The following is a 17,634-nucleotide window of genomic DNA, read 5'->3' as shown; positions in this document are numbered from 1 at the left end:
AGACAGCATGAGAAAATCCCCCTACACTTTTAGTGTATGGAAATACCTGTTTTCTGCCCTAATCAGTTAAATGCTAAAAAAGAAAAAAGGACTGAACTGATTAGAGATATTTTTCTCTGAGATGTCTGGTAGCACTCAAAGGCTTAAAGCATTAGCTTACAGTTTAAAAGATTTTACTGTCTTTAACTCATCTTCTTTCCTATGGATTCTTATCTTTTCTAATTCTAATACATTGAATCCCTGGGGGAGAGGATGAAAAGAGAGATAGAGGGGAAAAAAAAGAAACAAAGCCTGGCAAAAACCAGGGAGGATGGAGATAAGTTTGCTAGCAGGTGAAATAAAAACGATCTATAGACCAAATATATCATCTTTTAACTGGAAACAGGTAGTGAGAATGCATGGCTATCCTCCAAAATTAAATATATAATAGAAAAATTTAAAGAGTTGGGATATATTTATTGTAAGAGACATAATCTGTTGATTTTTCTGAATAAATATATGTCGTTCAGAAGTGCTGAGCATCCACAAAGGGATTTGTGGCCATAAGAGTTAAGGGTGTTCCACTCTTTTCAAATTGAGGCAATAAATTACAATATTTACTTAGATTAACTGCTGTCAGTGAGCTAGGTCAGTGACGGAGGCCCTCCTCACCCCGAACTTTCACTGGTTTTCGCATTGCTTCCTAGCCTTACTTCCTTTCGCGCCACCAGTTGTCTATGTAGGGTAAACAAAATTTAAACCCACTATGTGGCTTGTGGCATGCAACATAATATATAGTGACCTAAAATAACTTCCATACCATAGGAAATTGAGCTGTACCAGGAGAGCAAGATGTTATATTAATTTAAGCTTCTGCCCCGGTTCTGCCCTGGTTTTGTAGTGGAGCCCTGATGAGCACAGTGAGGTGTAATGTGAGCCACAGCTGCAGCACTGGGCCAGACAACCCGTCTGCTCAGCAAAGAGCATCTCCTTCTTTATCTGAACATATCCCTGTGAGAGTAACAAATGCATGATGTCTGGGCTCAAGGGACAGCACTAGGATTAGTGAAACAGCACCGGGAATAACTGCTTCAAAAAACCTACAGAGTCCATATAGCTTTAAAAAAATCACAGTGTCACAAACCAATTCCTCCTTGATGTTCCCTTTGTTCTCCTCAGCAACAATGGCACTACAGAGTGAAGAGGTCGGATGGGTGCAGGAGGGAGCATGTTAGCACCCAAACACCTAATTTTAAATGGCTGGCATGAGGAGGGTTCAATACTTCTCTGAAAAACTTTCCTGACACTGCATCCCAGTGTCAAACACTGCAGCACTCAGGAGGATGTTTACTGGGTCCCTGTTATAAGCCAAGCAGCTCCACTGCCGTCAGGTATCTCTCACAGAGTTATTCTTGGAAAGTGTTTTCCAGGGTCTCACTTCTTAAGCAGTCAGGAGCTTTCTTCTACTTCCCAGGATAACTACATTTCATGATAAGTTTATACCTACCTGCTCTTGGGCCAACATTACCCTTTAGCTGAAAAAGCTCTTTGCACTCAGTGGTGTTTTTCCCTCTGAGGTACTCATAGCTGGTATAGGTACTATACTATCTTTGCAAAATTACGGGACTAATAAATCAATTGGACTAATTAATTAATTTCCCCTGCAAGACTGTATCAAATACTTTATTATAAAGGAGCCATACGAGATGCACTTCATTAACTTTGTTTAGAAAAATATGTCTATCTCGTCAAGTAAAATATCAGATTAATCTAACATGACTGATTTTTGGTAAATTCATGTTGCATTTTAAGTAAATTTTATTTAATTTCCATGTATAAAATATCAATTAGCAGAGTTTATCATATTGGTTCCATATAAGCTACCTCCAGAATAGCTTGTAGGACTCTTAAAAGCTAAGAAACAGTGAGGAAAAATACCAACTTTTGTGTAGCTAATCCAATGCAAAGACAGGTAAGAAAAAGATAAATTCCTAACTACTCCTCTTTGCCAGTTGATACATTTGTGTCTGTTTCTGATGATTTCTCCCCTGTGAAGAGTAGTTATTTTAAAACTTATTCACATATATAATTTAAAAACCAGATTTAGAGTGCACTCGGGACAAGGGAAACATCCCAAACTAGTGACCAAAAAGACACAGCAAAATGGTATAGAAGAAGAAAGGAGGATGAGATGGTGCTTGTATTCATTTGTTTTCTTTTTCTACCAGGAGAAATTAGAAGTTTCCAGTGGCAGTCTCCGACCAGCTAATAAGACTACAGGAAACCCACTGCCAGTCAAAAAAACTACCTAAATCTTTTTAGTGGAGTAAATGAATGGCAAAATAACCAATGAAGTCCTGTGAAACATTCAAAGTGCCCTTTAAAATATGTCCTTTTGAGTATATCTTTTGCAGAAAAAAAATAATAAATTAGTTTCTCTAAGAGGATGTCCCTAACATCTGAAAATTGCTGCTTGGGGAATTATTTCTTATCAGGAACCAAAATGCTTCTTCTGAAATGCTTGTGCTCTTCTGAGCTTGTCCTGCCCTGTTTCTGTGTAGAAATATTCATGGCTTACGGTAATCAACTGAGACAGTGAATGACTGTGGGAAGGAAGAGAGAGCATCTGGGGCCAAATGCTACCTCCTGTACTGCCAGGAAGAGCTGGTTCCCTATCACTGATGCAATGAAAACAAGCAATCATTACACATCTACTTTTCTAACAACGCTTAATTGCTGAAAGTGGTTCTTCTTATCTGAGGGATCTGTTCACTTTGACAGTCACCCCTCCAACAAAAACAACTTTTCCATTACCATGAGCACTCCAAAAGACCACCAGTCCGCACTCTGTGTGTGTCCTCGTCGGTTGACCACCTCTGGGGCCATGTACTCTATTGTCCCACAGAACGAATATGCTCTTTTGTCATGGTCGATGGCTTCTTTACTCAGACCAAAATCTAAATAAATTGAAACAAAGAAGACTTATCAGGTCTTACTTACATTTTTGGTCACTGAAACTGTTCAAACAAAGCACAGCAACTAGCTGATGAAGCACTCTTCTGTCTGCATGCAGAAAGGCCACAGGCACGTGTGTGCTGGAGCCCTGCCTGTGTGAGTGCCTGGTTGGCATTTGTTAAAACATCTTGAAAGTAGGTGCCTAATTTCCTCTGTTCAGAATTAGGTTCTGGCCCAAAGCAGAAGAGAGAGTTTAATTGGACAGAAATACACAGTTCAGGTTTGGTGAGGACAATACTGGTAAGGATTCTTGCTCAGATAACCAAAGCATTAGGAATAATAATCCCAGATGGAAAACAGTGAAAAGGATGGCCAGGCAGCATCTCCAGAGTGGCAAAGGAACATCTCTCCAGCTGTCCTCTGCAGTGATAATTCAGGTAATTTAATCTGGAGCAAGCATACTGGAAACATCCTTCCATCCATGGTGGTAGGCAGCCAAGCCTGCACATTTCACATCAGCCAGAAGAACAATTTTACCAGAGAACACAATGTTCTCCATGTGCTGTGCAGCATGGGTGCTTAATGAATCGCCAGAGAAGCCCAACATTCAGACTCTCTGATTTGTGAGTTTTTGTAAGCAAACTCCTTCCAAGCAAAGACCAAGATACACGGAACACACTGCAGGAAAGAATGTCAGCTTGTAGACATGAAGTTTTCCATTCCTCACATACCTGTTATCTTAATATGGCCCTCTTCATCAAGAAGAATGCTGTAAGGCAAAATAGCAAACATTCATTCATTAGGCAGTCATAGAGTGCAGTTAACATGAATAAAACATGTTTAAGACAGGCAAGGAGATATGCAAGATTCAAGTACATGTGAAAATAGACCCTCGGTGGATTATGTGCCTCCAGAAAGAAAAATTATCCTCAAATGTCTGTCTAATCTCATGCCTGAGGCATGCAGCACCTGCAGCATTTACACAGTGAGCGTCCTCCTTAGTCCATAGCATGTTCGGGGTCGGCCCGTGAAATGAGCTCAGAAAGAACAGGGTGTTCAAAGCAAACAACTTCAGAGTAGCTGCTTTCAGCCAGAGAAGGAGCTATGGGTTTTCTGCTCTTTTCATAACAGTAAAGGAAAGCACACAAATAATCAAGGTTTGGACTCACTGGACCTAAAATTAACTCCAAAGGTGGGTACGTTCATGCTGAAGTAATAAAAGTGATCGTAGAGCACAATGACTAGTTACAGCCTAACTGCATGGACCTCAGTCCCTGCTAATTTATTCTGTCTGGAAGTACAAATGAAAATTCAGCCTGGAAGCCAAGTGCAAGTGTTCTCATGTTTGCCACCTGCTCACATATTTTATTATCAGAAAGGCACTCCAACATTTCTGTGAGAAAAACTACTGTAGTTCACAAGAAGCATTGCTAGTTTTTATGCAAACAAGCAAGAACATTGAAACTGAAAAATAAATAATTTTGGTAATTTTTCTGCCTATAAATACTGACATTATAATGAGGGTGGTGTTTCTTCAGTTCTAGTTAGATTTAGTGTATTTCTGTTCTCAACATGGTGTAGCTGGGCTTCAGCTATTTTTATATTCCCCTTCTCTTAGAAAGTCACTTTAATACAACTAAAGAAGAAAATAATACAGAAGTGAAACAAACACATTGGGCTCTACTTTTGTGAAATGTTGTCTCTGTACTGAAACATAATTGAAAAGAGACGGTCTTCTGTCATTCTTTCATGTGTTTAGAACAGTCTGTTACTGTGTAATTCATCAAAGGTCAGCAGATGAGTCACTACTACGTGTTCTATAATTAAAGCTTTTTCTTCTCCATTAAAGCATCTTTACCTCTATTCTTTCTCCCCAGGTTTCTCAGAGAGGTATAATTTTTAAATACTAGCCTATAATGGGCATGTTCAAATGTATTTTTTTTTAGTACAATTCCTAAACAAGATCCTTGTGCTTCAGAAGAGAACAGAATCAAACACCTGTCAGTATGTAAGTGAGGTGAATGAATGAACTACACAGACCTGGCTCTGGAAAAACAGCTCACAGTAATCACCCAAAATTTTGCCCCACACCCAGAAAGCCCCTGTGAATAACAATGAAACTCAAAGAGTCTGGAATTTTCCCCATAAATATCACTTCTATTTCTTCAATGTCCTGTTGAAAATCCTTGCTGCTTTTCTATGCATACAATATACATTTTTCATTCTTTTGCCCTTATTAGAGGGTTCATACCTTACCCTCAACTAAGAGACGGACCAGTATCAACACAGGTATCAAAGTAATAGTATTGGTTTATGTTAAGCAAGTCTGAAGCATACAGCAGGGGTTTGGTTTTTTTCATATTGAATGTTTGCATGAGCAGAAAAATGAAGGGATGCTCATTTCCTATGGATGTGCATCCTCTATCCCTTACAACTTGATCTGCAGTTCCCTCCTTTGTCTGATGTTCCCTCGTCACCCTTCTAGGATGCCCTCTGCTGCCTTCAGCTTCCCCATAGCCCCTGGCAACACCCTTTGGACAGCTGGTTCTTTCCACCTTTGCCATCTGTCAACATATATGATGCTATGGTTCTGAAACGAAAACTTAAGAAGAAAATAATATGCTAACAGGGAGAAAAAGATAATTATTGCATAGAATTAGCTTTGAGTGACATCAAGAAGCAAAGAACAATGTACCTGCTTCTAAGCATCTGGATTACAACAACAGACAAATGTTTGGAAGAAAACTTAATCTCTCATCATACTTTCTGTCTTCTCTTTTTATTTTTATCACTTTACTGTTCCTTTTTATTCCACACTGTCAGTAGCAGAAAATCTATTGTGACAATCACAATTACTTCGGCTGTGGTTTGCAGGATCCGCTAATCTGAAATAAACTACTATTATTTTGCAGAATGAAAAAAAAGAAACAGGAGTTGTTAATGTGATTCATGCTTGAGAAAAATCTGTCTCCTAAATCAATGTTTCACAATGATAAAAAACATAAGAAGTAGTCCACATTTAAATGTTAAACTAGGCTACAAACCCATTCACTGATGACTTTTCAGTACAAGATTTCTCCATTATATTTTTTGTTCAGTTTAAGGTTTGAGTGTGTTGATAGGATACTACCATTGTAGACTTGGTATTTATTCTGAAACAGTAACGTTTTAGCTTCAGGTTTAGCTTGTTTCACACACATTCAAACTGCTTTCATTGATCTCAGTTTAAAAGTATGCCATGAGAAAATAAAGGCTGAAAATCTCCAAGTTAGAGGCTGGAAAGCTAAGCTAGTAGTAGGGAAATGACATACTCCAAATTACAGGAGAAGCTCATAGTACAGCTAGGACTGCAACTTTCTTAGTAGGTTTATTTGCTGTAACCTTAGCACAGGGATAAAGAGCCTTTGTTATTAGTTGTAGGGTTTATTTTATAGCGACACTTAACATCAGGTCAATTATCTGCCATTTCTCTCCCTCTCTCTCTTTGTAATTTTGAGTCACATCTTTTAGGCTTCTCTTTGAACTCCAATATGCCCAAATCATTGTGAAGTTCTGCCAGATCAACTAAAGCTGGAACTGTGGGGCTTTTTTGTTGCTGTTGTTTTTGTTGTTGTTGGTTATTGGGGTTTTTTGGTTTTGGGGTTTTTTAATTATTTCTTCCCAAGCCAGCTCAGCTGTGCAGAAAATTCAGCCCACACTTTATGTTTTCCAGAAAGTATAGCCAAAATTCCAGGTTGGAAAGAAAACCAGAAACTTCAAAAAGAGTGTTTAATTAGATTGCAGGTTTTGTTATGAAAGCACAAGATAGAGTGAAGTATTGAAGTATCTCCCAAAGAGATGAAGCCTCTCACAAACTTTCTACCTTCTGTGACATGTCAGTGTTTGCATGATCCCATAATGAACTCATCTCGGCTGTAGCTTCACTGATACCATGAAATACCCAAAAGAGACTGCTTCCTTTGATGGAAGATGATGGTGATTTTCCACCAAAAGTGTTTGTCCTTTGCTGATTCTCAGTTCCTCCGTCTCTACACAGGGCAGCTACATTCATGAACAATTGCCACTGTTTACAACATGCTGCATTAAGCACTGGTGGTTTATTTTTATATATATATAGTTCAACAATTCAGGAGTTGCCATATGAGCAGTTACATGAACTGTCCCTTGTACAGACAGCTGAGGGCATTACAATGTAAACCACCACTTTTTAACTGAAGCCCCTAAAAGAGAACTGTATCAAGGGGTATCTGGGTACCTGGAGACAAAAAGGCAAAAATAAATAAAAAATCTGTGCGTTCTCAGAAGGAAAAGTTACTTCCAATTCACACATACTCCGAAACCACAGCATAAGAAATAACATATGCATCATGTTCCACTTTTTAATAAGTTCCCGTTTTTCTAGTTTGGCATATTAATAATATGTAATAGCTTGATCCTGCAGTTCTTAAATGGAAACATGCCTTGCCATGTAAGTAACTCCATGGGTTTCAGTGTGACAGAGCAGGACCTTGTTCCACAAGGAATACAAGTGAAACCACCAAGATAACTCAAGAAGAATTTGTCTGCAATGCTTTCAGTGAAGAAGCATCTGCTTGTTCTAAATAAGACTTTAACCAGAAAACTTGATTGCTTGCCTTTTTGAAGTAATTACATCTAACTTTATAACAACTCCCAGAGAATACATTCTGGTGGCACTTAAAATTAATTCATAGCTTTGAATTGCTAACATGGATTTTTGCTCAGGGAATCTTAAAAAAATCTAAAATGTTGAACCTTAAATTTTAATGTACTGAGGATTCTTTCGAGTGCTTGGAACAGTGCTACTTTCTGACTAGTCTTCTTCGACATAAACAATTCATTTAGGGTACTTGCAGAGTTGACTGAAACAATCTCAAACCTATTAGCAGTTACTTTTGGGAGCTTCTGAAGAACAGCAAAAACACTGAACAATGAAAGGTCAAATGCAGTGTCTATCTTTTAACAAAAGGGGAGAGAGAGAATAAGGATATTATTAACTGATTTATCTCCAGTTCTGCAAATTTGATAGAGAAAACCTTGTGCTCTAATCAGACTGGTAATGTTCTCTTGAAGACATGGGTGTAATTTTGCATATTGTACTTCAAAGGAGATATGGATTAAAGGATTAAAGAAAGGATTAATGAGAATCACCAAATGCCTAGAAAGACTGGTGAAGAAGAGTTCAGAAGGTGGATCATTTAAGGTACTAGAGGGAGGTCTTGGTACAGAGATGTGCTCACAATCCCCTGAGGCTGCTGCTGAGAGCAAAACGAGCTGAGGAATCTAGGAGGACAGGCCAAGGAGCAATGACCTGCAACTGCAGTAAAGAAATTTCTAATTAGCTCTTTGAAGCATCTTTCCAGCTGTACAACTGCTGGAGTACAGCTGAGAGGTTTCCTATAGAGACCATGGGGTCTCCACCAGCTATTTTAACAATAAGTTACACCTATAGTGACCTTCATGTGTTTGACCCTGCTGAGGGGCAAGATGAGGATGAGAACATCCTGGAATGGTCTTAATTTTCTCTTATCATCTTATTTTGAGAGCTATCCTCTCCCATCTGTAACTTAAGAATATATAACTTTTTTCCCTTTAGAATGTTTTTTGTTTGCTTGGGTTTTTTTGCTGTTCCTGTTTTTTCCCTCTAAACCTAAAGCTCCAGTGGAATCACAGGCTGTCACATGCTGCTGTCCTAGGCATGGACATAGCTACACATAGGCTTTGCACTTATAAAGCTGTTTTTAAAGGATACGGTTTTCAATCAAATAGATGCCTTGATTTATCCCCAGGTATCAACTTGAGTTATACCAGTCTGGGTGATTCTCTTTCCTCTACAACAATAGTTACATTCGTGTAAAGTGATTTTATACTATGGCAGCTGTATTCAAATTCAACTGTATCACCAGTAGCTATTTCACTATACATCAAAGACCAAATACCATAGATCCAGAAGACAGGCAATAACAGAATGAGGGCTGCCACCTTAACTTCACACATGGATCTCATAGGTCTTTAATTACACAATGACACTTTTTGTTTTCTTCCAGAGGATTCTTTCCTCAGTTGGCAGAACAGATAACACTCGGGATTTTAGCAGAGTGGTACAGAGAAGAGGATGACTGGTCTTTTTGACATGTTTTTATGTGACAATGACAAATCACTGACAGCTTCCTTTTCCAAATGAGCTCTAATTTCTCAGTTCACTGATCCTTGATTTGAGACATTGAAGTTTGGTCTGGAGAAATTTTAAGTGTTCTCACTTGCAAGTGTAGTCAGGGAGAGATGTGCTTTGAAATGCAAAGTGACACATAATGCTGAGAACTCTGAAAAATCAGGCTCTCGGTATCTCAAATACAATTAATAGGTTTGACATGCACTTAATTTTATCCTCCATTTCTAACTTCTCCTAAAGCAAAAAATGATGGCATGTGCCTATAAATGTAACAGCACTATGACTTATATTTGAACATACATGCTCTAATAGCAGCCTCATAAATCATGTGTTTGTCTGAAAAACAGCTGCATCTTACACCAGAAAGAAAAGTAGTGCGTGATTCATACTAATGCACACTAGAAACAAAGTTTAAAACTGAAAACCCATAATTGGATTTTTTTCTATAATGTGCATGTTTGGCGATGCTGAAAGAGTAAAACAGTAATTCAGAACAAAGTGGAAACCAAAGAACTGCTGGGAGATGATGCAGCAGAACATGGCAGTGACAGCAATGGTGTGACTGCTGCCTACCTGCACTCCGTATTACCTGTGAAAATGGTACCCTCATCCCCTCAGTGGTTTAATTTGGAGGATGACATCTTGTATTTGCCAAAAACTCAGGCGTTCAGGTTGTATAAACAGGCAAGATTGCAAATTTCAGTAACCTGTGAAAGGGTCTCTAGCCCAAAGGACTGGGAGGTTTGGTTAAGTACCTCTATGCAAATTCATACGGTACTACCACTATTGCTATTGTAGCCAAACATAATATTGAATTTATAGTTAAATCATACAGTAGCGTTGCAGATAGTGTCCTTCCCTTCAACTTCTTACATACAAAGTCCACCTTCCATCACTCTGAATCTCTTATTTTGTTCTTGAGTGTGAAAACAATAGTATTCCATTTTAAAGAAAGAGGTGCATGGCTTTGAACTTTTTGTCACAGAAGGAAAAGGCTGCTCTACTGTTATATGGAAGTGTAAACAACAAGCCAAGCATATTGCCCTCAGTGGCCATCTTTTAAACTACAGTGACCATGACATTAAAAAGGCTGGTAACTTTGAAATGTTTTATTGGACCTGACACAGAAGATGCAGGCAAAGCACCAGGCAAGTGGAGTGGAATAAAAACAATATCAAGTCACTCCCAATGATAGCAGTGGGGGTGTCATTTAGTCTACTGATAACACTGCAAAGAAAAAAAGAGAAAGGAAAATCCTCTATAACACCACATTAGGAATAGAAAATAGCTGCCATTGTATACGCAAGAATTGTTTTTCTGAAAATATTTTGGATCATTAACAAAGTGGTTTTAAGATCCTGATTACCATGTCTCTCATGAGCTGACACACACTAGTTTTCAGAGGTGCTCATTGACTTTAAATCATGGCTACAATAGAATACAACTGAACAATGACACAATGTATTTTGTGTGAGCTTGAAGAGGAGTTGCTTTGGGCCATTCCCACTACATCATGGCGAAGGCCAAATTAAATGTTGCAAATGGAGAACAGCACTTTGAAGTCTGAATCCTGTGCTGAGATTATTCACTAAACTGCAGGCCAGGCACATAAAGGCCATGGAGCAGAGGTGAATTATTTGGCTTTATGCTAACATGTTATGATGGGAAGTCTCTATTCCTGATGGTGAGGGTCTCACATAGAGTCTCACAGACAAGAAGGAAGGCAGAGCCTCTGGCACCTTCTGACTTACTAGCACGACAAGGAGCAGAAACAACCTAAAAATGCTCATATTTATGTTTTGATTCCCTCTTTCTTGTTAACTTACTTTTCTGGCTTCAAATCCCTGTAAATAATTCCAAGACCATGGAGGTGGTCTAACGCCAAGGCCAGCTCAGCTAAGTAGAACTTGACATCCTCTTCTGTAAACATCACCTACAGAGAAGGAAAAGAAGAACATACCTATTTACCGGACAGTGCTGGGCTGGCTTGTATTAAACAGACATGGGGAAGGAATTGCTTAACTCAGGAATGCTGGAAGGACCAGGTTCAATTTTCCATAGTTTGTCCGAGCTCCCATGAACAATTCTTACCAAATTCTCCAAAAACAAAACCTGATCTGTCAAGTGGATCTGTTTCATAAAACATGCTACTCTCATTCGTCTGACTGATCTGCTTAGATGACATAATTTCACAATAATATGAATAAGGTTCTAACTCCTTACCCTTTGAAAATGAATGGCAAAATTGAACATGTTCAGTGCCAGTGCAGCCCTTACTGCTTTCATATCTCTTAATTTGCTAAAATCTTGGCAGTTGGTAACCAAATTCCCACAAAATAATATGGAGTAACCTCTTTGGGGAAGTGAAATGCTTCCAAGTCAGAGCAGAACACACAGCACAAAGTGACTCAGAGATGGAATTAAAACTCTGCATCGAGGGTTCAAGGAATCTCAGTACAGTTGCCCTAAGCAGTTATGTGTTGTCTAACACCCAGGGACTGATGAGGTCTAAACTGAAGTCAGTTGTTTCCTTTCTCTAGCTGATGTGGATACTGTTAACACTGGAAGCTATTGTTTAGGTGGGAAGCAACAGGTGTAACGAAAAAAACCCACTAAGGTAAGAAAAAACTCAGATGACAATAAATCCCTTTGGTTCAATTTTCATTATCCCACAAGTTATTAATTTCTCTTTAATTAAAAATTTCAATATGTTCAGTGATAATAATGCAGAAAAATAAGCTGATATATTTGGTACACAACTGTGAAGACTGCGTATGACAGAAGTAAAATGAGCTGGCTCAATACAAATTTACATGTTGCATGCAAATGTAAATATCTGCAGTAGAAGGGGCTGAGCTTGTTTTTTAAATGAAATCTCTGCTCTCAGAAAGGTGCATTCACAATACTTTAGTGCTCTGAGAAGCTGCAAGAGGCTGAGAGCAAAACGTGAGGATTCAGAGAATAGATGTCACACTATTTAATTAAGATAATCACTGCAAAGGATAGAAAGAAAAAGGACACACAACAAAAACTGTCAAAAACTTAATTCATCTGAACATTAAGATTGCATTAATTACCAAAATAAAATTCAATTATTTATCAGGCTTAAAATAAATAATATAGGCATGAGATTAAATCAATAGAATCACGGAAAATCTAATCTATACAGATCTACCTAGTTAAAGTCAGATGTTGCTGAAAGACAGAGCAAGAGAGAGACAAGCTTTGCATGCAGGCACACTGTAGTATATGAGATCTGACTGAGAGCCCACTGAAATCAATACTGTTGGACCAAGTCCATAATTAACAAATTGCAAGCAGTACAAGTTTTCCTATAATGCCTTCCCTTGGGATACCTTGCCACTGAACAGCTGCAAAGTATAGATAGGCAAGATAAACTGCAAACACTGAAAAAAGAAGTACTTAAAAAGACTATCAAGTTAAGAAGATTAATTCTTGGTAGTGTAAAGTAGAGAAGTCAGCAGATTGCATTGGAAAAGCTTTGGAGAAAGTGTGAAGTTTTAAGAGAGTACAAAATCTGAGCTGCTTCTTCCACTTTCAAGGTCTCTGCATGTGCAGAACAGGGAATTGCCCTCTGTAGGCAGGAATCCCTTTTTCTCTCTTCTGTCATGAAATTGGAGAAGTCCTTGCTAAGGCAGCATGCTGCCTCCCTAATAAAGCGAGCTGATTTCACAACATCAGCAGAAGGGTGGTTTTAGTTTCTTTAATCTTTTCCCTTGTATTTAAAATAACTGCTGCCACGTTCTAAGTACTTATATCATTATCCTTACTCAGCAGTGTAATTAACCTGTTGCTAATGTCTTGTCGCTTTAGCAAATAAGCCTCAAAAGCAAATACTTGGGGTCCCAAGCTGTGGTGCACACAGTGGCCTCTAGCATGTCATTGAACCAGGAATCATGTAGCAAAAAAAAATAACAGCTAGGACACTTTGGAATGAAAGTACTCTTTTCACAGCTTTTTAGTCCATCAGTTTCCAAATCAAGAAGAGCAAACAGAGCTTCCCCTTAAGATGGCAATTGAAAGGTTCCTATTTTATCTTTAAAGATGGTGTGCTAGGACTCCATATCCCAGAGACCAAAGGCTGGGGCCAGCGTGTTGGTGACAGAGAACACAGGGATGCAGACAAGACCTTGGGGAGGCAGGTTGCCCTGCCAGAGCCTCCTGTGCTGCCTGCAGGGCTCGCTCTGAGGCTAAACGCAGGAGGATGCACTGCTTGAAGCCACTCAGACAGTTAGCCTGAGGAGGCATTTGGTACACACAGGCAAGTGCTAAATGAACTTAGAAAACCTGCTGCTGCCGCTCTCTACAGGCACTAGCAAGACAGAAGTTTGGAGGGTTTCCTGGTTGCCTTTTTCTTCAGCAGCAACATCACCTCAGGGTGGGAGCTGTGGAGGACAGGGAAGGGATAGGAGCCCAGGGAGGTTATGGAAGCAGCATCTGTCCCCAGGCAGGCAGGAGGAGAGTTGCAGAAGGCTGTGACAGCCAACCTCCAAGCCCTAGGGTGGTGCGTGGCCTCTGACCTGCTCCCAGCAGCTGCTGCAGGAGATGGCTCTTTGCTCTGCTGTCTGCATGTCTGCTGCACAGATCAGCCCCTGACCTAGGGCCATCTCTTCTTCCTGCTGGCAGTGGTTGTCATTTTCCGGCAGTTCTCTGCCCTGGGCAAAATGTATTGAGGATTTATTTCTCAGACTGTTTCTCATCCCATCCAAGATATATTTTGTGGGGCTAGTTTGCTATGGAAATGGCTTAACAGTGGTGCAGGTTTCTCCAGCTGTGTTGCTGACATGCTATCTGCTGCATTACCTACGGCATAATTCAAATACAATTAATAAGAGCACATGTAAAGCTCTGTTCCACATATACAGCAGGACTATTCCCAAGGCCATTTTTTACTCCCACCAACTTCATCTGAGTTCTGAAAATCAGGACAGTCCTTTATTTCTGAAGTTCAAGTCTATCAGCTTACCTCTTTGGAGAGTCTTGTGAAAAGGTCACCTCCACGCAGGAAATCTAGTATTAGATACAACTTTCCCTCTGTTTGAAATGCTGCATTAGAAAAGGATGAAGATGTTGGAAGTTTGAATCAAGATAAAGTCTCCAAAGAACTAAACTTGTTGACTAGCAGTGTATCATTCATGCCATTAGCTTCCCTATCATTTCAGTACTTTGAGACAGAAAAATTTAATTTATCTATAGAACTAAGCAATTGAGCTTAGGCTATGGGGAAAAAAAAATAAATAAATAAATTAAAAATATATATATATATATATCAGCTTAGAGAAATTGATGCATTACTGATATATTATTTTCCATGCTAAGCACATACGAATTAATATTGCTTTCTATTGCACAAAACACCTGGAGTCACTGAGACCTAGGCATAGAGAAGCTCCCATGTTTGTGTAAGGGGAGAGCCTGCAATATCCAAAAAGTCCTCAGAAGACCCTTTACAGTAATAATGGGTCTCCTCAGGGAGCTGCTGAGGTGGGGGAAGGCAACTCCAGCAAGAAAACGTATTTATATACACACATATACAAATTCAAACTGGTGTTGATTATTAAAAATTATTTGAATTGAGATTATCTGGTTTTCTAAAGGGTACCTGACAGCAGGTGAGGGGGTTGGCAGATGTACACTCACCAGATACCCCACCTGCATAATCTGTCATGTTAGACTTTATGCTGAATGTCTGTTGATGGAGGAATGGCTAAAACCTACATATACTGAAATTCTCCTTTAGCATAAATGAAGAATTTCACATAGGTAGCTTTGAAAAATTGTTTAGAGACAGAGTCATAAGAACACAGGAGGTATCTGAAATACAATGCATCTAGTTATAATTCCCCAGCCAATTTAATAACAAATATTAATTACATTTTCTTATAGTTACCATAATGAAGCTTGACTATGAAAGGATGATTCACTTCTGCCAAAATATCTCTTTCCATTTTTGATCGTACCCGATCCCGAACTATAAAGAAAGAACAATGAGAACAGCGACATATTAAAAGGCAGCAGGGTCACTGGGTTCAGTACTGTAGCGAGGATCAGGTGATCTGGATTCAACTTCTCACTCTGCTCATGGCTGTGCGGTGTAACCTTTGGCAAATCACACCACTCTCTAGTGTCCCCTTTTTCTGCCTGTCTTGTCTGTGCAACAAGTAAGCTCTTCAGGAAGGCACCATGTCTTCCCCTGTTGAGAACTGCTCTACACTAAAAGGACTACAGCATTGCAAACAAGAGCAAGGTGATCATGCTTTGCAGAAGAGAATCATAGAATCATTAAGGCTGGAAGGAGTCTCAAAGATCATCAAGTTGCAACCCCCCTGTCATGAGAGCAGGGAACCCTACCACTAGATCAGGTTGCACAAAACCTCGTCCAACCTGGTAGGGACAAACCTCCAGGGAGGGGGCATCAACAACCTCCCTGGGCAACCCATTCCAGTTCCTCACCACCCTTAGAGTGAAGAATTTCTTCCCAATATCTAACCTAAATCTCCCCTCTCTCAGTTTAAAACCATTACTCCTTGTCCTATCACTGTCTTCTCTGATGAAAAGCCTCTCCCCAGCTTTCCTGTAGCCCCTTTCAAGTACTGGAAGGCTGCTATAAGGTCTCCCCAGAGCCTTCTCTTCTCTAGGCTGAACAGCCCCAACTCTCTCAGCCTGTCTTCATAGCAGAGGTGCTCCAGGCCTTTGATCATCTTGGTGGCCCTTCTCTGGACCCTTTCCAACAGGTCTTTATCTTTCCTGTGCTGAGGGCACTAGAACTGTACACAGTATTCCAGGTGGGGTCTCACCAGAGCAGAGGGGCAGAATCACCTTCCTGGACCTATGTTAACATGAAAATGAAAACTACATAAAATGAATAACTCTGTCTCCTTTAAGATTAAATAGAATGTACCAGTCCCAGAGCTCACTGTGTTAACCTTGTGCAAATGAACTTTTTGTATTGCTCTAATGCTGGCAGAATTTATGAGCTATCACTAAACAGTGCACTCTGGAAGTAATTTATAGAAAATATTTTAAGCTTCCCATAAACCACCCGAACAATCAGTAATAAAGAAAAAAGTCTGATTAAAAAGAGTAAACAACTATTTTTATGTGTAGAGATAAATTATTGTGTGATAGCAGTGAGAAAAATACTTTTTGTGGTTAAGATGAATAAAGAGTGAGAGAAAAAATAGTTAGAGGTGAGCTGGGTTCAAACTAATCAAAACTGAAACTGAAGATCTCATAGCAAAAACATTTAGCAGAATGTTCAGACACTGAGAAAGACTCAGGTCCCCACAGTATCAGCCCTTAAGCTTACTGATTTGTTTTTCAATCAATCACAATTTCACTAATTCCGTAATGAAAGTATTGAAATGCATTTCTTCTTTCTCTGCTTGACACAATGCCAATATGCTTTTCAGCTGAAAACACCTAGAACAAATGTTATGAAATTATTTTAGGTGGTAAAACCTGACATCTCAGTGGGATTCTGTCATCACTGGCATGTACTGTGGAGCTGCTGAGAAGCTGAGTCCTCTGAAAACCCAAGTAATGAACATACCATGATGAAACCACTGTTTGTTGTTGTCCTTTTAAAAGTGAGGCATAGAAATAGCTCCCAAACAGCTGATCTGAAAGCCTTAAAAAGGACACTTGGATTTTTTGCAATTTTGATGCTTTACTGAGGTCAACAATGACATAAGCTTTACTAGCTTATTCAACCTAAACTATCTTGTGGGAAAAAAAAAAAAATAAGAATGGAATCTCAGAATCTTAATCTTATCTCTTGAGTAAAAATCACACATCATACACCCAATAAATGCTTAGCCTAAGTGAAGGCAGAGCATGACTCATGCAGTAGATCAGCAATGCCCCCAGGCAGGAGTTCTCCTTGGACAGGTGAGCACTGCTGAATACTCAAAGTGGGACATTACCCAATAAACTGGTTAGACAGCCTAACACAGCACCTCTCTGTCCTTGCACTGCACAGGTGTGAGAACAGGCCTGCAGAATGGCAGCACGCCCTCCTGTCCCCATCATTTCAGCCTCTGCAGAGGTCTTGGCACAGCTGTGCAGCCAGGTGCTTTGCTGAAGCCCTTTGCCCTGTGCCCTGCCTGCTACTGAGGTGGCCACTGCTGTGGTGGTTATTGGCTGTAGATCTGTTGGAGTGCCCCATTAGGCTTCCTCCCATATGCATACAGGAGGCACAACAACATTACAGAAAAGGCTATGTCCCCACAGAAGACACCTCATTCTCCAGAGTCATGGCCCCATATCTGCCAATCTAGTCTCCTCCAAAGCTGCTTTAATCACCACCTTCACAGTGGCTGCCAAAGAAGAAACTGGAACCTGTCATCAGGATTAGAGTTTGGCACATGAGTTGGAGACCTGCCCATCTTCCAGCATCAAATACTGCCGGAGGGAAGAAGCTGTATAGACAGATTTTTATGAAGTCCTACCACCACCTATTTGTTATATTCTCTAGAAAGGCAAATCCA

General features: G+C 39.7%; 1 protein-coding gene across 3 annotated transcripts in view; it reads right to left on the bottom strand.

The window, feature by feature from the left end:
- RPS6KA2 (ribosomal protein S6 kinase A2) overlaps positions 1–17,634 on the bottom strand; it is a 263,758-nt gene that overhangs the window by 59,024 nt on the left and 187,100 nt on the right. For all 3 annotated transcript variants that reach the window (XM_051614751.1, XM_051614750.1, XM_051614752.1), the window contains 5 exons: positions 15,036–15,116; positions 14,112–14,191; positions 10,951–11,057; positions 3,666–3,703; positions 2,794–2,936 (listed from right to left, as the gene is read on the bottom strand). In XM_051614751.1, the coding sequence (XP_051470711.1) occupies positions 2,794–2,936; positions 3,666–3,703; positions 10,951–11,057; positions 14,112–14,191; positions 15,036–15,116 (449 nt within the window). The remainder of the gene's footprint in view (positions 1–2,793; positions 2,937–3,665; positions 3,704–10,950; positions 11,058–14,111; positions 14,192–15,035; positions 15,117–17,634) is intronic.

This window comes from Apus apus, chromosome 3 (assembly GCF_020740795.1).
Source record: "Apus apus isolate bApuApu2 chromosome 3, bApuApu2.pri.cur, whole genome shotgun sequence".
NCBI classification, from domain to species: Eukaryota; Metazoa; Chordata; class Aves; order Apodiformes; family Apodidae; genus Apus; species Apus apus.
This window is presented reverse-complemented; position numbering and strand designations above follow the sequence as displayed.